This window comes from Cupressus sempervirens, chromosome 4, assembly GCF_028749045.1.
Source record: "Cupressus sempervirens isolate cs-2001-9-10 chromosome 4, ASM2874904v1, whole genome shotgun sequence".
NCBI classification, from domain to species: domain Eukaryota; kingdom Viridiplantae; phylum Streptophyta; class Pinopsida; order Cupressales; family Cupressaceae; genus Cupressus; species Cupressus sempervirens.
This window is the reverse complement of record NC_143121.1, coordinates 577,716,947-577,738,004: the sequence shown is the minus strand read 5'-3', so window position 1 is coordinate 577,738,004 and position 21,058 is coordinate 577,716,947. Positions and strand designations below refer to the sequence as shown.

General features: G+C 34.5%; 1 protein-coding gene across 2 annotated transcripts in view; it reads left to right on the top strand.

Moving 5' to 3' along the window:
• The first annotated feature begins 15,388 nt into the window (after nt 1-15,388).
• LOC149562517 (hydroxyproline O-galactosyltransferase HPGT2-like) overlaps nt 15,389-21,058 on the top strand; it is a 114,490-nt gene continuing 108,820 nt past the window's right edge. The window contains exon 1 of one of the 2 annotated variants that reach the window (XM_089825998.1): nt 15,389-15,986. In XM_089825998.1, the coding sequence (XP_089682124.1) occupies nt 15,841-15,986 (146 nt within the window). In that variant the 5' untranslated portion in view covers nt 15,389-15,840. The remainder of the gene's footprint in view (nt 15,987-21,058) is intronic. The other variant, XR_016363956.1, reaches the window with a different exon arrangement.

Sequence of the window (21,058 nt, the reverse complement as noted above, 5' to 3'; positions counted from 1 at the left end):
TGCTTAGAACTGATGCAAAATGTATCATTTCATATGTCAGTTCCACATATACCTTTGATTACCTAGTAGAGGTGATGTGATCACCTAATCCATTAGATAAAGTGACCTCATCTTAACATACTTTCCCATACATCCATCTCATAACTTAACATGTAAACTAAAATAAGTAGCCAGTCATCACATCCAAAGCATGAAATAAATCAACACATAACACATAAGATTTTGGTTACCCAGAAACCCTCCAAGGAGAAGGTAAAACAGGGATGGGGATGACACCCACAAATGTTTACTACTATAGTTGTAAAATGTGGCCTATTATGGCTACAAAGTTTTGATCATAAACTATGATTTACCCTATGAAAGGTTTGTCCTATTATAGGCTTACAAGATTGTTGGTCTCACCTTGATTAAAGGATTTTAACTCACAACTAAGTAAGCACTATGTTAGGAGATTTATAAAATCCCATTAAGGCTACTCTATTAAGAGATTAATTTTATACCACTTGTTAGAATGATTCAACACCTGATCCTTCAGTTAGCACCTTGTTGCTTGATGTCAAATCTCCTCTTTACTGGTTAAGTCTTAATCCTCCTGATTAGATCTATCTTCTTTGTCCTTTCACTACTTGTATTTGTCTCCTTAGACTGATTTTGCATCGTAGTTCCATAACTTAGCCATCATTTCCATCTAAAATGCTCTTTATGCACTTAGCATTCCTCTCCTTGTACATGTAATGCTTCTCTTCACAAATTACTTGCATGCATAATATTCTTTAGGGTTTACCTCTTTTTGTTGGCATTATGGAGATGGGCTAGGTTAAAATATATGGTTGTGGTTGATCCTTATTACCACCTAACTCTTCCCTTTATTTGATTGGCTACATGTATTAGCATAGGGTTTTGTAATGTGACTGTGTCCTTATTTCTTAATATAAAAAATTCATGTTCATGTCAGCCATAAATGGTTTACATAGAAGTTTGTGCCATAATAAACATCTATGTCAAAGACTAGTAACTCAACATCAATAGTTGTTGATGTGCTCTATATATTGATACTCAACTTCTAAATGGCTCAACATTCACTCTTGCTCGACACTTGAATCACTCAGCACATTCTGTTTGCTCAGCTCCTTTTGTTTGCTTAGCACCCGAGTGACTCGACACATACTAACTACTTGACTCATACTAGTGTTCGACACTATCATATTACTCGACATGTATTATCCGGAGGCTTATGCTTGGCATACACTATGCACTTGGCTTGCGCTATTGTCTATTGAGTAATGACTAAGTGTTTTGTCACTACTTTGTCAAAACCATAATGAGATTAATAGAAATATCCAACAATATTCAGTAACATTAACAAAAGTGACTATCTATTTTCCTATATTAGGAAAAAATCAAATCTGAGGCAAAAAATTTAGTAGACTGAGTTATATGACCTGACCTACCATCCCAATATGATTTGATTAAAATATATTTTTCTAGGTCTTTAATTTTTTTTGCAGTTTATTATTTTTTTCTTTAGCAAGATATTATTTTGGAGGATTTCCCTAACTTGTTATTTTTTTCATAGGATACACAAGTTTTTTAATTAGATTTAGGAATAGTTAGGGTAAATCAGACAATAGTAAAATATCATCTCTAATCCTATCTAAACACTCAATGATAATTAGAGCATTGGCCCCAACATACCTCTAGTAATTCTTACTAATGATGACTTCATAGTCAATACCATAATGTGTCTAGTTTCAATACAAATAATAAAGGTCTCATTCTAATTCAACGAATGTGGGACTAAAAATTCCAACATCCACCTACAGCAACACTTATGATAGACTAGCCACATCCTACCATCTATAAGTGGAAATCATGTCACCTCTTCACAACCCTCTATTGTGTGATCCATGCATCCTAAAATCAGTCCTCCATGTGGAAAGAAAAGGTATGCTACATCAGATCTACATCATACACATGATCACTTTACAATTCAAAACATTAATGCCACACCGATGCAATTGTGCACCTTATGGATAGACATACAAGATCTTATTTGGCAAGCCTGGCTAATTTATTTCAACACATTCATGTTTACAACCCTAAATAAGACAATCTTTTAACCATCAAAATTAAGGTTTTTTATGTTACTATAAAGCTAGTTGTAATCATTGAGATTGTAATTCCACTTCTACCTTTTTTTTAAAGCATATTCTTGGGGGTAATTCATTATTGATCTCAATTTGTGATTGAGAAATATTTCATTCATGTAATTAGGGGATATGTAACACATCTTGCTATAATAACTTTGACTAGGGGTAATTATGAGTCATGGGAAAAATGAATCATCACACATTGTGTATGGCCTAATCTCTTCCTTCATTTTTATGTAATCATTTTCAAGAAAATGAGTAGTGGAAGAACATAATATGGAAAGATAAAACAGGTCATATTAGAGGATTTCTTGGTTTCAGTCTTGGTTTGGATTTTTGTCATGACATTGACTCCAAGATCAATAATATTTATTAACCATGCATAGATTGGACCATTATTTGGGAGCATTTTAGATATCTACATGCTTCTCCATTCTGAGATGGTCTTGCTGCAAATAAAATTACCTATAATGATGAAACTTTAGAGAATATTTAATATTATGCCACTTGAGAGTAAAGATGATCTAATGACTCCACTCTCAACTCCTACTTCTCTAGTTTGGATCACACATTCATCTCTTGTTGGTGACTCTAGTGAGAATTACAAGAGATATATATTTGTCTTTTTGTTGGGATTCCTATGTTAATGATGTTGGTTCCTCATTTGGTCTCACAAATCTAATTTGGGAGACACATTTGAGGGGATTTCTCTTCTATTTGATGATAGCTTCATCACAATTGGAGAATTATCTTCACTTTCTTGAGAGATTAGCATTCACAAGTTTCTTCCTTCACTTGATATGTCACATTTCTTTGTTCAGGTTCATCATAGTTATGTGATGGATTCTTTGAGCTTGGAGGCTTGCATTTAGTTTTTAGAAGCAATATTCATATTTGATGTTATTCATCGCATAGTGTTATCACTTCATCTTTTTCTTTGGAGCTTATTCAAATTCTATTACCATGGATTCATTTCTTGTCACCTTCTACTATGTATGGGCATGTTCATGATTACTTTATGGCATATTTATTATCCAAAGACATGGCGACACATGAACATATTTAAGAGACAACATCATCACACTTCATTTGTATTTCACTTCCTAGTTCCTATCCAAAATAGAAGCATTCTTGGATTTGTTATTAGTCTATCTTCTTCTCAAGGGGAGAAATATTGTTTGTAGGCATTGGACTATGTTTTATCTTCAAGTACTCATCATTTTTATAGAACGTTGTCCATTATGCCCCCTAGTTGTCTCTCTTTCCTTCCTAAGGAGGGATAATGATTATATATCATGATTTATGTAGCCCTTAAAAGGGTCTCAATCCATACATCTTTTTTTTTCATATCTCTTTTTTAGGGGAGTTTTATCCCACATGGATCTTATTACATTGCACTTGCATTGTACATGTGCACCTAAAATGACCTAATAGTCGAGACCTATCTTTCATTGTGAGTTTCAGTGCATTTCCATAAGTTTCACTTAAGGAGGGGGTGTTTGCATCATTAAATAGTCACTGATTACACTTTACTTAAGCTTACTCAGGATAAACTATTGTACAGTAGTTTGCAGATTGCACCTATATTAGCACATGTGTAGGAGAAATTCTGCTTTAGGTGGTGATAGTTGCTATCACATTCCACTTTATGTGTGAGATCCACCTTTAGTGCACATATCATATTATCATCCTCTACATGTTGCACATACTTCATTGCATAATGGAGGATGATCCACCTTTGGTAAACATGTGATTCCACCTTGTGTAGGTGATAACTTAAGTAGTCCTCACCATAGCCTTGTATTTGCCTTGCCTATATAAGAAACCACAACTACATTGTAAATCATTTATGATATTGTAATCTAGTTATTATCTATTAGCAATAATATCATTCTTGCATCTTGATGAAGGGTGCTTCCCTTAATACCTTCAACACATAACATGAACAAAGAAGTAACAACAATTTGTGAGAACAAAATATGGGCTTCTTATGATCGTCACAAATGTGAAATTACAAAATTTAGAATTATAATATGCTAACCTACATAGGCATCTTCATTATAGTAATTTGCAAGAAAAAGTTGTGAATTATCCCTCAGAGTTGTCCTAGATAATGTTCACACATTTCTTAAATAGGAAATTTTGTGTTGCCTGGGAAGATTCTAGAAACTCAAACTCAATACCTAGGGTCAACAGACCCTACGAATACATATACAGTCGACCAAATACACCTTTGACATTTATTTTGGAAGTTTTGGTCAGCCCAACTTTAGGAGGCCATAACTCTTGAACTATTGCTCTTATTGGTTATTATAACCACTTTTCAAAATTTTTGACTTCTAATTTATAGGCTCAAATGCACGCAAGCACCCATTCGTTGAGTTTTCAAGCCTTATATAGGCATGTTTAGGACTTCAACAATGAGCCTAAAGTTTATATACCAAAATAGCAAACCAAAAATCCAAAATAAGGTTTATGAATACACATGATATGACACTGATCCTCTACTAGTATGTTGATATATCCAAGATGAACATCCACCTCATAAATTAGGACATTTCGAGCTCGTATGAGTGACTTACTAAGTAAAGAAACTCCACAAACAACAAATCTACATTGAGATAACCTTTATTTAAATAACTGAAATGAAATATTTTTGGTTGATGCAAGATTTCTCTTATACCTAGGATGCTCCCGCATCAGACATCTGGGGTAATTTGAGAAGCGACCCCATCATGTCTCAGGTATTTAGAGGAAAACCAAGATGGTTAACGTCCTCCCTTGCTAGCCATGATGAATCCTCTACTAGAATCCCTTTCCATTTAACCAGGTATTCTTCATAAGTTTTGTTCCTTGTACTTTTTCCAACATGACTATTGAATATTTTCTCAATTTCCTTTGTAGCTAAACTAGCTACTAGAATACTCCACTACAGTTCTACAGCTTCATCTCCATCACCTCCTTCATAATACTCTGTCAAATCTAAAATGTTAAATATTGGTGAAATATTGAGTTCAACAAGCAACTCCACTTTATAGGCATTTCCAAAATCATGCCTTTTCATTACCTTGCATGGTCCAAACTTCTTCATTTTCAACTTATTATATGTACTCACTAGAAAACACTCCTTTACCAAATGAACCATGACATTCATCTCCAATATGAAATTCCTTATACCTCATTCTCACATCTTCCTTAGCCTTGTACTATGTATTCATCTTTGTAATGTGCTTCCTCACCTCCTCATGGATATTCTTCAAATGTTCAACAAATTCTTCTACTTTAGCACTACTTATCTCTCCTTTATCCAATGACCTCAATTCATAAGCATTTCTAAGACTGCTCTCATATACAATCTAGATTGGTAATTTACTAGTACTCCTATTGATAGAATTATTATATGTGTCCTTTTGGTTTATCTTCAACCAAACATCTCAACAAGTCTCCCAAACTATGATTGAAAACTTCTATTTGCCCATTAGTCTGTGGTGATGTGATGAACTGAACTTCAAATATGTCTTCAATATCCTCCAAAATGTACACCATAAATACCCAATGAATGGGTATCTTGATCTGAAACTATACTCTTTGGAAGACCATGTAGTCTCACTACTTCTTTGAAAAAACAAACTATCCACATGATCAACATCACTAGTCTTCTTGGAGGGAATAAAATGTGCCATCTTTGAAAACCCGTCAACCACCAAAAAAATAGAATCATGCCATCACTGAGTCCTTGGTAACCCAAGAATGAATTCCATGCTGACATCCTCCCATGGCTTCTCTGGTATAGGTAATGGTTGATACAACCCCATATTTTTCTTCACTCATTTTGTCATCTAACATACTTTGCACAAACTTCTTCACATCTTGCTACAACTATGGACAATAATAGTTTTGAGCAACCAAAGCATTGGTTTTATCTCTACCAAAGTGTTCAACCAATCTTCCACTATGCTTCTCCTTGATGAAATTCTCTCTCATAGAATTTCTGGGAATACACAATTGACTTCCTTTGAACTTCACACCATCTTGGATTATGAAATCCAACCACTTCATCTTGTAAAGCTTTATAGGTTCTGTATAAGCCTTCCATGCTTCACCAAAATCAGGATCCTCTAGATACAAATTCTTGAGTTCCTTGAACCCAACCACCTCAATATGTATCTTTGTTAGCAAAACTTTTCTTCTACTAAGAGCATTTGTAACTCTGTTAGACTTCCCACTCCTGCATTTTAAAATAAATGTATAACTTTGCAAAAAATCAACCTACCTCAAATGCCTTTGGTTATATTTTCCTTGACTATTCAAATATCGTAAGGCTTGATGATCAGTATACAAAACAAACCCCCTAGGATGAATATAGTGTCTCCACTTCTTCAATGCTTGAATTATAGCATTAAATTTCTTATCATAAGCAAAATATTTTCTTTTGGCATCATTCAACTTCTCACTAAAATAAGCAAAAGGTCTACTTTCTTGGCTAAAAAAAACTCCTATTGCTATCCCACTACCGTCACAATCTACTTGGAATACCTTGTTAAAATCTAGAAGTGGTAAAATAGGTTGCTTTGTAACTTTCTGTTTCAACATATTAAAATTCTTATCTGCTCCCATAGTCCAGTTAAATTCTTTCCTATCCCCTCTTATTATTTCATTCAAGGGTCCATAAATACTACTAAAACCTCTTATTGATGTGGGACCATCCTAAGGTTTTTAGAAATCCTACATGTTGGAGGTTTTTGGCTTTGGAGTTGTGGACTCGGTCATCAAAGGAGTAGTGTCTAGTCGTTGATGGATGTAGTTTTGGCCAAGGATCTCGATCATTGAAGGGGCTTAGTCATTGTTGGAACTCAACATCTTCTATTGCTTGACACTTATTATGCTTAGTAGGTGTGGGTTGCTGGACATTCACTGGAGTGCTCGACATGCACTAGAACTTGACAATGCTTGTGGTTTGGCTGATACTTGGCTTGGTTTCCCTAACGCTCGATTTGATCTTGGTTCCCATAGGTGTTGATTTGTTTGTGATTCAAATTTTGGCATTTAATTCATGTTGTAGCCAACTTTGGGTATTTAATTTGTGTTGTAGCTGACTTGTGACTCAACATATATTTAATGTAAGGGTTTTAATTTAATTTGTAATGAACTGTGCTAACTTGTGGCTTAGTTGGGTATAAGTAGGGGGTCTTGTGGAGTCTTTTAGTCATTGTGATCCATCTTGGAGAAGGGGATGCAAAATTTGAAGGGCTAGTAGTCGAGGCTTAGTAAACTAGGAGATTTCTTGGAGGGATTGCAAGCACAAGTTAAGATTTCCTTGGGGTTTTATTCCAGAGTGTGGATCTGGACTAGCTGGGTTTAGTGTTGTGAGTTGGATCTTGCAAGACCACTTTGTAATTGTTGTTGTATTTGGCCCTAGCTCAAAAGGTCTTACAGTTGGGCATATTGCATGTAAACAATTATATTTATGAATAAAGAGTTGCATTTGGCATCAGATCTTGCATTGTTGTTGTGTTTCTATTGTGTGGTATTTGCAAGGATCTATATTACCTCCAATAGGGGTACTCACAGATACTCGCCGCATCACTTATGAACTTTCTGGCAAAACTAGCCAGTCCATGAAAATATCTTACCTCTATAGCACTCTTTAGAGTAGGCCATTGAAGTATAACCTTCACTTTCTCTAATTCCATTTTCAAACCATCTATTGAGACTACAAATCCTAGGTACATGAACTCCTTCAAAAAATTGCACTTCTTTAGGTTTATCAATAACTTATCTTCCCTCAACTTATCAAAAGCCTTTTAAATATGCATCAAATGCTCCTCCAATGTCTTACTAAAGATCAATATATCATCTAGGTAAACAATGACAAACTTACCCAGGAACTCCTTTAGTATCTCATTCATGAGCTGCAAGAAAGTTATTAGTGCATTGGTTAGCCCAAAAGGCATGACTAACCACTTGTACAATCCTTCCCTTGTCTTGAAAGTAGTTTTCCATTCATCGCCTTCTCTAATGTGAATCTAATGTATCCACTCTTCAAATCTATCTCTGTGAAATACACAACTCCATTCAAACAGTACATAATATCATCCATCCTTGGCAATGGAAATGTATACTTGATTGTGATCTTATTGATAACTTGTGAATCTATGCAAATCCTCCATTTTCCATTCTTCTTTGGTGCTAATACTATTGGTATAACACATGGACTTAGGCTCTCTCGAATCAACCCCTTCTACAATAACTCATGAACTTGTCTATTCAACTCTTCACTTTCTGCTGGTGTCATTTTATGCCCTGCCTTCTTTGGAAAATGGCTCCTAGAATAAAATCCATCTGGTGACTGATCTTCCTCATTGGGGGTAATCCATCAGGTATATTACCTAACACAATATCAGGAAACCCTCCTAATAAATTTGCAACTTCTGTAGATATCTCCTCTACTTCTTCTTTACCATCTTTTGGGACTACAAAAACACACATATGCTCATGTTTCAGACCTTGGAGAACTCCTTTCCATCAACAAAACATATTCTAGCAACACTACATACATTTTCTTCTTTCTCCTTCAATGGCTTCAACTTATGTTTCACTCCATCCTTTGTCACAATGTAGGTATTTGCTCACCCATCATGTACACCATATTTATCAAACTGCCACGACCTACCCAACAATATATGACATATGTGCATAGGTATGATAACACATCATCCTGGTAGCTTCAAATCTTGAACTTCACCAAGAATTGCTCATTGACCATGACCTTGTTGTCATCTTGCACCCAACCAATATAGTATGGACGCCAGTATTTCAGCCTCTTCAGCTTCAACTTTCTAACCATCTTTTATGACACCAAATTATCAATGCTTCCACCATAACTGATCACATCACAATACTTATCTTCATATTTTCACCTGGTGCAAAACAAACTCCTTTAATTAGGTTCACTCTCTCCACTCAACAAGACTCTCCTATTAATCAGGACTTCTCCTCTTTCAACATCTTCGGAATGGGATGATTTGGAATCTTCAAGAACATGCACAACTCTAGCCTAGCCTTCTATTCTCCAATCTGTCCTTCCTTGGTGTTGGGAACATTCAAATGCTCTATGCCCTTCTTCTCCATAGTGAAAGCATTTTCCATGGAAACCTCCTCTTCCAGATCCTTTCCCTCTGCCTCTTCCTCTTTGATCTCTATTATTTTGATCATGGAAATGATTGGAATTATTTCCCCTCTAATTTTGGCTGCTACCACTCACCTCACCCTTGTTCCTTTGATCATCATTTTAGCCTCCATAAGATCGTCTGTCCGATCTTCCATCACAACCTCTTCCATTATTCTTGTTATCAACATTTTTGCTCAGATTCTCCTCAACTTTTAGGGCATACTAGTATGCCTCCAGAATACTAGCCAGTTGAACCAGACTCAACTCCTCTTGAATGCTTGGTCTTAACCATTAAGATAATGAGCAACTTTCTCCTTATCAGCTTTTGCATGGCCGATTCTAATGAGAGCTCACTAGAACTCTTCAGTATACTCTTGATCAGATCTTCCTACTTACTTCAACCCTTGCATTTTATTCAATAGATCAAGCTCATAATCCAAAAGAATGAATTGTCTCTTTGATTTAGCTATCATCTAGTCCCATCTAGTGATTTTTTCCTTTCCTCTTCTATTTCGCTCCAACTTAATCTCCTACCACTAGATCTTCAAATGTCCCTTCAGTTTTTCCTTCACAAACTTGACCCTATTAGAATCCTCAATATCTTCGTACTCAAAGTACTCTTCCAATTCATTGATATCAATTCCTCTAGGTTAAGATTTCTCAAAATTGTGGGAACATCAAAGTTAGGTATTTCCCAAATCTTAGCAATGGCCTTAAAAAGCATTTCCTCTTCTGAGTTCAAAACTTCATCTTCTACCACTTGATCTATGTTTCCTTTTTTTCTTTCATCCTCACCTTCCTCATCTCCTATGACATGATTCATTCCTTTCTGCATTTGTTCTTGCAATGCTTGCATTTGCCTCCAGAGGTCTCTAAAACCCTCAGGTGTAGCACCTACAGTTCTTCCACTATGCTCTCTTCATGGAGGCAATTTTTTTTTTTGTTGCTTTCACTGAAACCCTAGTGCAAGTTGCCTCACAATCGGTGACCTATCTACACCCTTAGTCCAAACCATGGTCCTAGTGTAAATTGCCTCACAGTTGGCGATCTATCCACATAGTAAGGAACTACAACTCTGATACCACTTGATAAAGGGTGCTCCCCTTAATACATTCAACACATAACAGGAACAAAGAAGTAACAAAAAATTGTGAGAACAAAATATGGGCTTCTTATTATCGCCGCAACTGCAAAATTACATAATTCAGAATTACAACATGCTAACCCACATGGGTGCCTTCATTATAGTAATCTGCAAGACAAAGTTGTGAACTATGACCCGTAGTTGTCCTAGATACTATTTGAGCATTTCTCAAATAGTCAATTTTACGCTACCCAGGAAGATTTTAGACACCCAAATTTAATACCTAGGGCTGAGAAACCCTAACAATACATATATAGTCGACCAAATACACTTTTGACATTTATTTTGGAAGTTTTGGTTGACCCAACTTTGGAAGGCCATAACTCTCAAACTGTTGCTCCGATTGGCTATTATAGCCACTCTCCAAAATCCTTAACTTCTAATCTATAGGTTCCCATCAGCACAAGCACTTAGTCATCAAGTTTTTGGGCCTCATCTAGGCACGTTTATGATCTCAATGGTGAGCCTAAAGTTTATATACCAAAATTGTAAACCAAAAATCCACAATAAATCCACGAGTACGCATGATATGGCACTAAGCCTCAATTGGTAGGCTGATATGTCCAAGGTGAACATCCCCCTCTGAAATATTGGCATTCCAAGCTCATATGATTGACTTACTAAGTACCAAACCTCTATAGAAAACAACTCTGCATTAAGACAACTCTTATTCAAACAACTGAAATGAAATGTTTTTGGTTGATGCAAGATTGCTCTTACAACTAGGATGCTCTTGCAACACATCTTGTTGTCTTGTCATTCTTGTATGGAAGTTATCTTTGTCTTTCATTTGATCCTAGGGGTGTTGTAGAGGTACTTAAAACATTAGCAATTTTGTAGTAGTTTTGTAGTTGGTTGTTATCACTTTTTCTTTATTTGAAAAATATACATTTGTCTAGTTACCTTGGACCATTTCATGGTTGCATGATAGTTTTAGTAAAACATAATTTGAAGTGTCTTGTGATTCTTGTTCATGATCAAGTAGTTTGTATATGACTACTCTATCTACTATGAATGAAAAGTTTATTTTTTAATTCAAATATCAAATTTGTTGAAAATGTAAATATTTCTTTTGACAAAATTATATTTTTTTCCATATTCTATATTATCTATTTAAAGAATTGACATATTATAAAGTGCTCTATTAGAATAATATTATCTAAACTTTTATATTTCAATAATTTTAACATTATAAAACTTATTACATAATCCTAATTTAATTTAAAAATATAAGTTATCTGCCATTTAAAAAAGTAGATGTTTGTTTAAAGTTCACTATTTATGACACAAGGAGAGCACATGTAAATGATACTTAATGTTGTTGTTGTTGGATGGTTTAGGAACCTGATACAGGCCCACACATGCACTTCTTCAACTTAGAGCCAAAGACCGAGGGGCATCTATGCCATCAAAATCACCTACGACACAATCCTGGCCTCATCCCTTATGATGTTGGGCCTTTATAGTCAACAAGACTTGATCCTTGGTGGGCTCTTTGTGAGCCATTCTACTTCACCAGTAGACCAAGGGTTTTGGTTGCCAAAGCTTATTGAAAAGCCAATGGATGTGCTTACATGTCTTTGAATATTCCACCACTCATGTACTTCACTAAACAAAAAATTACCATTTTTATTATTAAAAAAAAATCTCAATCGCATTTCTTAATCTTTTAGTCTAAAATGAAAATAAATAAATCTATTCAAATATGTCACTTAAGTAAATAATAATAATCAACACAAATAATCTTATATAACATGAGTTATAACTAATATAGCTAATAAAAGATATTGATAAATACTATGAGTGTAAATAAAATACTAGTATTAAATTGGATAAAGATGCTATTGTTAAATGTTAAAAACTTATTTGATAATTAATTGGTAAGAGATATTTTTCATAACTGAATAGTTTTCAAGTAAAATAATATTTGATGTTTTAATTTAAATTTTAAAAATGATTGGTTTTAATAAGTGCAAATTTAATAGAATTGATAAATGTTGTTGAATTTAAAATGTACATATGAAATAGTCTTATTAGCATGAAACTTAATAGAGAAAATATTTAAAGTATGAAGTTTCATTATCTTATTATAAATTAACTTGATGGTTTTTTAGATTTGTCTCATATAAAATTAGATGAATACTCTAAATTTATAAACTTTTTATTGATATCTTGAATTACTTTTAAATGATTAAATTGATCTGAAATCTCATTGAACTTGTGCTTGTAGTTTTAGACTGTAACATAAAATCTATTTGACAAAACTATGCCCACCTTAGTATCTTTAATCTTCATCTAAATGAAATATTTATTATTGTTTAGTTTTAAGGTGGGAAGCTTATCCCTTGTCAAATCTTTGTAAACAATTATACAAATGCAAAATAACATATAAATATATACTAATATCTAAGTATCATCATTATATATAGTGTTCAATGTTTAATAATGAATTAAAACTTGTCTAAAAATAAATCTCAACATACAAGTTACTAATTTACTTGATTTAATAAAATCATAAAAAAATTGTTATAAGGAATTTGATGATACTTCAATTCTAAATTAAATTAAAAATTGAGTAGTTTCTACACCTAAAACATTTAATGAAAATTTTTAAATGACATTTAGAAATCCAAAAAACTCTATATGACTCTATATGACCCCAATTTGAATTTGATTATGACAACAAATTCATACGAAACAATCATTCTTTACTTTCTTTTTCTTCTTTTCCTTTGCTTGTCATGGATTTCTCATTTGAAATTTTGATTAAGTAATATTTTATTCTTGCTATCTTTTGTTCAAAGTAATTGTTAAAAATTTTGTATTATCATACTTATGGTTTTCATGTTTTTGCTAAGACTATTATGGCGAACTTTGTTTATAGCCCTATGTAGCTCGTTATGCTATTTTAATTCTAGTTTTAGTACTACTATATATGCTTACTTATATGGACTTTTGTTTTGACGATAAGTGGTGGTATTATGCTTTTCTTAAGTTGATTTTTGACAGATTAAGGTTTGATAAGTAGGAGATAATTTCCACAACAAGTCAAATTGTGATGTGAATATCAGGATTTAACTGTGTGATTTCGAGTCAAACTCATTGACCCATGTTTCATGAGTAGTGATTCAACATGAATCCATCTCTCATGAGAATAAATGGAACACTTAGCACTCATTGGATCTAGGTGATGCTCACAGGGGTGAAGCACCGGGACTTCCCGGGAGGTCACCCATCCCAATGCTACTCCAACCTGAGCGCGCTTAACTACAAAGTTTCCTCCATAGTTAAACCCAAAGCTTGCAACCCCATTTGCAAAACCTTCACCAAGTGTTGTGCCTTATGAACCATTCATTAGAAAGCCCCTTAAGCTCATCAATTGATAAGTAGGAGATAATTTCCACAGCAAGTCAAATTGTGATGTGAATATCAGGATTTAACTGTGTGATTTCGAGTCAAACTCATTGACCCATGTTTCATGAGTAGTGATTCAACATGAATCCATCTCTCATGAGAATAAATGGAACACTTAGCACTCATTGGATCTAGATGATGCTCACAGGGGTGAAGCACCGAGACTTCCCGGGAGGTCACCCATCCCAGTACTACTCCAGCCTAAGCGCGCTTAACTACAAAGTTTCCTCCATAGGTAAACCCAAAGCTTGCAACCCCATTTGCAAAACCTTCACCAAGTGTTGTGCCTTATGAACCATTCATTAGAAAGCCCCTTAAGCTCATCAATTGATAAGTAGGAGATAATTTCCACAGCAAGTCAAATTGTGATGTGAATATCAGGATTTAACTGTGTGATTTCGAGTCAAACTCATTGACCCATGTTTCATGAGTAGTGATTCAACAGGAATCCATCTCTCATGAGAATAAATGGAACACTTAGCACTCATTGGATCTAGGTGATTAAGGTTTGCCATTCAGTTCAATGTTCTTTGTGTTCTAGATATTGTTAATGCTATTATACCACGAGCCAACACCCTCTTGTTGCTACTATTTTCAAAAATATTTAAACATATACTAATATCTAAGTATCATCTTTATAAAATGTTCAAATGCTTAATTATGAATTAATATAACTTGTCTTAAAATACATCTCAACATACAAGTTACTAATTTATGTGCTTTAATAGTATCATAAAAATTTGTTGGAAGGAATTTGACACATTTCAAAACATTGAAATGAAATTTTTAAACGACATCCATGAACCCAAACTCTCTATATGCTCAACTTTACTTTGTTTTTCTTCTTTTTCTTAATCTATTATGGACTTTTCATTGAAATTTTGATCAAGTAATATTTTATTTTTGCTATCCTTTGTTCAAAGTAATTGTTAAAAATTTAGCTTTGAGAGTATTTGCATATTTAATCTAAATGTTCCATATCCAACATGCCATGCATGCATATTATTGTTAGGATATTTTCACTTGTCTTCATCATATCAATTGATGGTAGTCACATGTAGGTTTAACTTCCTTTACACTATATTTTCTTTTTTGACTGTAGTTGTTCTTTCTACATGTCTACTTTGACTTTCTCTTGTACATGCTTATTATTACATAAACATTAAAGAAGATGATTCAATATTTGATTTTTTTTTTAAATTCTTAATATTTTAAATATTGTAACATTAAAGTACTAGTTATAATTTTAAAATTATTAGTCTTTATAAAAAATACTTACAATTAAATGAAATAACAACAAATTATATAATGCTACATTAATATACACCAAAAAAAACATTAGTTAATAGTCACCTATAAATTTATTCTCTTAAAGATTTTTAAAACATCTCAACATTTCTAATACTCCATCTCTTCCAATGACCTCTTATGTAACCCTACAAATATTAGTTCAAAATGAAAACGAAATTACATGGTTTCTTTTAATAGCACGTTTTAAGGTTGCGGACTAAATTACAGTGTCCTGAGTTTCAAATGAGGAGTCAGCTTTGCAAAGGAAAATCAGAAGACCCTTGCCTTATTTTATATTATTTATTTGAACAACTGGGAAGGTTAAATTAAAGTCAAAAGCAAAACGCGATCTTTTTAACGGAAATTCCGTCACACAATGAATTTTCTGTTTTCGAGAAGCCTGAAGCACAGCAGAAGCTTCTGTAAATCTTCAAGTTCTCCCAGCTGAAACATATTACAAATTTCCTTACAAATAATATAAATGAGGAGACAGACAATTACTGCCGGAAAACATTATTGGCAATGAATGAAGTAACGTACAAATCCACCGAACTTTTGCTGAAATATTCAGCTCAATTCTTATATAATCTGAACCGCGAGGCAACGGCACATTCAGGGGAAAATTTGCTGCTAGAATTAAAGTCGCCGGAGATTTAAAATCAAAAGTTTGGATGATGATGATGAGGGAGAATAACAGCAATGGGATAAAATACAGACACAAATTAAAAGCATATCAGGCAGAATCGGGCCGAGGCATTTTGAGTACCTTGTTGATGGTTTTGGTCTCTTGCCTTGCCTGGTTTTACATCGCCGGAAGGTACGGTTTTGTTTCTTGATTTAAATGTTTCAAATTTTTGGTATTGTTCTATTCGGGTATATTTAACCATCGCTATATCTGTTTTTGTATGGATTTTGAAAATAATTTTACGAAAACTCGGAAGAAGTTATGCTTCCTTAAAAATGTGCTTAACATAAACGATTTGAATTTGGCAGACTTAAGGTGCTTCTAGTGAGGGTTTTGTTAATTTGGCCGGCTTTTAATAGTTTTTGTTTCTATTTGGTTTGTTAAATTTGCCACGGTCATCAACCGCTTTCAACGATTTATTGTGCCTGCCGTGGATTTGGACCTGGGCTTTGTTAAGTTAGTCGGTATAGTCTTTTACAAATTGGTTTTATCCCATTCCACATTTTTACAGATATTTATTGAATTGTATTAATTTTAATTGATAATTTCTGATTATTTCTTTAATATTGTTTATTGATTGAACTTAGACGCTCCCCCGAGTGGGATCTCTTCCGTTAAAGCTACTGAGGCCTTGCACACTGTTTCATCAAATTCAATGCTGTATCGCATTTCCTTGAGTTTGAACCTGGGGCTCCACTTTAAGAGTCCATTTGATTTACTTATTCAGCTCGGCCCATCCGACAAAGGTTGGCCTAGATATTATCAGGATAGATCTCATAGAAAAAATGGGGGAGTATTTAATATGATTACATTTGATCCTTAACTCCTCGCAGTCCATAATTTTGAATCCTACCTTGACGTGCTCCTATGGCTACTACAAGGTGCTCAGGAGATAGTGGGAATAAAACCTGGGCTCATGGTATCAACCAATCATTATCCATTCCTTTTTTCCAATTTCTTCGGTTTTTTATGGATATTAACATTTTGGGTCATTCTTGTCTTAAAGAGTTTTGAAGGATGAATGAATAAATGAATGATTTTAATAACGTCATATGGGACCCACTAGACAAAAGACAAGCACCCCCACAAGATAAAGCACACGAGAACATTAGGCCTTTTGGAGCTGCTTCTTTAAGTCCGCCCTTCGACGATGATTGTTGACCATTAAATTTGCTGTGCTGTTCAGCTGCGTTTCCTCAAAAAGAGCACCTAAATTGCTTGTTTCTAGTATATCCCGATAGCTGGAGTGGATGTCATTGTATGCAGGGCATTCCATGAGAAAGTGTTGCTCGGTCTCCACCACTCCTATATTGCAAAAAAGACATATTCTGTCTTCCCATTCTTCCTTGGGTATAGTCCATCTACCCATTTTGCATCTTAAATGATGAGAGCTCGTCATAAGTTGCACTATGAGCATTTTAGCTTTCCATTTGATATTGGCTCCTATGTATGCTGTCTCCTCATGAGCCCAGTTTGGGTTAAATTCTTTGATGAAATGAACTATTTTGAGTTTTTCTCAATTTTGATTTTCCTTTTCCTTTTTGGGACACAAATAGTTCAACTCAGTGTAATATGAGGGGAAGGAACGTTTTTTGATTTAGGGTTCCACACTGAGTATTTGAAGTCTTTTTGCAGTGTAGTCTTATAGAAGAAGATTGTTGCATTCCCTCTTGATAGTTGTGTAATTATCTAGGTCAGATGCTTCCAAGTGTATGTCATTTTCAATACTTCACTACCTCACCCATTTCTTAGCCACTTGACATGTTTTCTATACCATGGGCTGCCTGCCTTATTGTCTTGTGAAAGAATATTTATGACACAATTGTAGACTTGCATTGCCATATGATTGTGTATCCCATCTGCTGGTCACTCTGGTTATTCTATACGGATGTGAAGTTTGGGGCAGCAGTATGTCTGAACAGAAATGGCAATAGGTAGAAAGAATTCAAAAACACTTTATTACATGCAATCTTAGAGTCAAGACCATGGTGCCCTATGAGATCTTATTGGCCGAGGTGGCTTCTTTTCCATTAGAAGCCGTAGCATTGCTCCAGCTGCTAAACTACTTGAAGAAAACTCAAGGTTTGGAAAAACATTGCTGACCCAAGCTAGTCATGGATGAAAAACTTGGCAGGTGGAAGGGCACATGGATGAAGCAAAATGACAAGTGGATGCGAAAATGGGATATCAGCATCCATACTTGCCTAGATGGTATTAAAGAAATAAAGAAGTCTGCCATGGAAAAATTTTGCAATATCATTTGGGCAAAGACAAAAGGGGGGGAAAAATCGTACTACACTAAAGAATTTAACCCCAAATCTAGTCATGATGAAAAGGCCTATATAAGAGCACCTATTAATTGGAGAGCAAAAATGCTGATTCCGCAACTCAGAACTAGTTCACACCAGCTGCGGTGTGCAACTGGTAGATGGCAAGTTCCAAAAGTAGAGTGGTCAGGTAGAACTTGTTTATTTTGTAATATGGGGGTGGTAGAGACGGAGCACCACTTTGTCAAGGAATGCCCGGCATATGGTGACATCAGACCTCAATTTGCACTTTGATTTAATAAACCACAATCTGCATGCAATTCGAAAATGTGCCTCCCTCACATACTTCACAACCTCGTTACAATACTTCATAGTCCACAACCTTTGTGCCATGCTCTTCACACTGTGCTGTCATATTGGCCTATGGCTACACGTGAAAACATTTTCCTGACATGTACTCAGATTATGGGCCTCCTTATTGCAATGTTGAAGTGTACTTCATTGTTGATACTTTATAGTCTAGAAAATGTGGACAAGCTTTTGTGATTTGGTTTTAATTGCTTAAGTGGATCTTTACTAAAAATAAAATATATTTTCAAAACGTGAAATTTGGGTTGACCATCTGTCACAGACAGGAGATTTTCTATTATTCTTGTTGTAGATTTAGTTGTTTTGGAATCATCTTTTGGCACATGAATTTTTTTTTTGTGTTTTCTAATTGGTTTTTAAATATGACATATTTTTGACGATCAATTTTATTGTTACATTCAATTCTGAGGAGCTGCGATTCCACGGTCCTTTAAACTGTTTAGTCTCATGGATGTCCTTAAAATCTTTCGAGTCAATTCATTGTATCGCTTTTCTATGTTCATAGAGTTATTTCTCTGATGTTTTCAGATTTCTACAGGTCATTCAATACCATTTTTAGCTTTTAAATAGTAAACTTGATTTTAACATTGAACATATTTGTTTTTGTCCTTATAAAAGAGAGAAAATTGAGCTTCTTCTTTCTCCATCTTCCAAATATTTGTGATGTTGTACTTGCCTTCACTTTTAGATAACATGATGTTTTTTGTCCCACTCTGGATTTCTTTTGGGATTTTCAATCTTAGCTGTGGTTATTGAGCTGCTCTTAACGTGATGGAGGGCAAGCTTGGACTACATTTTTGATATTGATGAAGATGGGTCAGGCTCAAATATATGCCATAATTGTTATTTTAAAGTCTTGCCATATGTCTGTTGGATTTATGGGTCAACTTATTTCTCACTTTTAATGTTATTGAAAAGAAAAATTGCAATTACTGGAGAAAAATACTCTTACAAACTTCATGAAGTTATGGGCTCTTTCAGAGCTTCATTAACTATGGTCCAACTGTAAGAAACATCAAATAAAGACCAGGTTCATCAGAACAGTCATTTCCTCCATGGTTCAACGAGAAGCAGACCAAGATAATCCTAGAAACCACACAATTTACTGAATTGAATAAATTTGCACCATTAACCAAATCAAGCCATACTAGTCAAACTGACAATACTTGTAGAACCTCAGACACTGAGCAAAAATAATGAGGAGAAAAGGCAATATTTCAAAAGCTTACAACTGCTCATTAAGAAGCTCCATATTAATGTCTGTCTCCTTTAAGCTCAGTGAAAATTATTCTCTTGATTAGCACAATCTTCTGCACACTAGTTCATAAATTCTTGAAATCATTTAAACTTGTTCTGTAATTTTATTAATTTCTTCTCCAGCTCTGTATGCTATCATATACATTTTTGCTGCTGTTTATTGACTTTCACCATCCTTGTTTCTCAACATTTTCTTATCTTTCACTCTTGCAATTCTTTGTAGCATTTCTTCATGCTCTTTTTCATACCCGCCTTTAGTCAATCAAACAATTTTTAAGGCTTAGTTCATGGTAGCTTCTAATTTAAATATGTTCCTCTTTACTCAGGTTATCTTCACTTCTGGAGATGATCCTCTTTCATTCCTTTCTAAATTTCAATCTTACGTTTCCCTTTTCTTTCTTTATAATTATTCTTGCATCCTTTATTTTTTATTTTTTTGTTTCTAGTCTAAAAACTTAGCCCTTCACTGGTTGACTACTGTCACTCTATGGTAACAAGTTCATAGATCACTAGTGGGAGCCAAAAATAGTTTGGAACTTGAAACAAAGAGTCCACGTGCCCTATGTCATAAGTCGTACCCCTTTCTTATCAACTCTCTTTGCATGTTTTACGTGGTCTCAAACATAGGAAGCACTAAGCCTGAAATATTTTCATGCCTTAGGCTATGATTAAAATGCTCATTCTCATTTGCCAAAACAGAATTTGTTGAGGTATCCTCAGCACTTTCAATTTTTTTGAGTCACAACTTCTGAATTGGGCTAACCAATCTGTCCTCAAATGTATATTTGTCCTGAATGCTCTTCTGAAACTAATCAACGGCTTACCATATGGTGTTTGAAAGATAGTGCATGATTTGGTGAGTCTTCCTTGAACCTGAATTCTAGTCCAACAAGTGGAATCCCTTTTGTCTTCCCTTTGTTGATATTTTAGTGGTACATGCCATCATTAGAAACTGATAAAACATATTCTCTCAGCAAAAACTCTTTATCTTCAACTTGTTTCTATGATCCTCTTGATCTTGCTCATTGGCGTGCTTATTTTCTTGTGGCTCTAGTTCTTGCCCTTCCTGCTTCAATTTATCAAGTTCTGTGATTCTCATTTTGATTTGAACTTATTTTACTATCAAAATTGATTCTTTAGGTCTTGTTCTTTGATCTCCTCCTTTGCCATTTTCCATATGTATTCATATAGTTGTGGCTCCAGTTCTTGCCCTTCCTGCTTCAATTTATCAAGTTCTGTGATTCTCCTTTTGATTTGAACTTATTTTACTATCAAAATTGATTCTTTAGGTCTTGTTCTTTGATCTCCCCC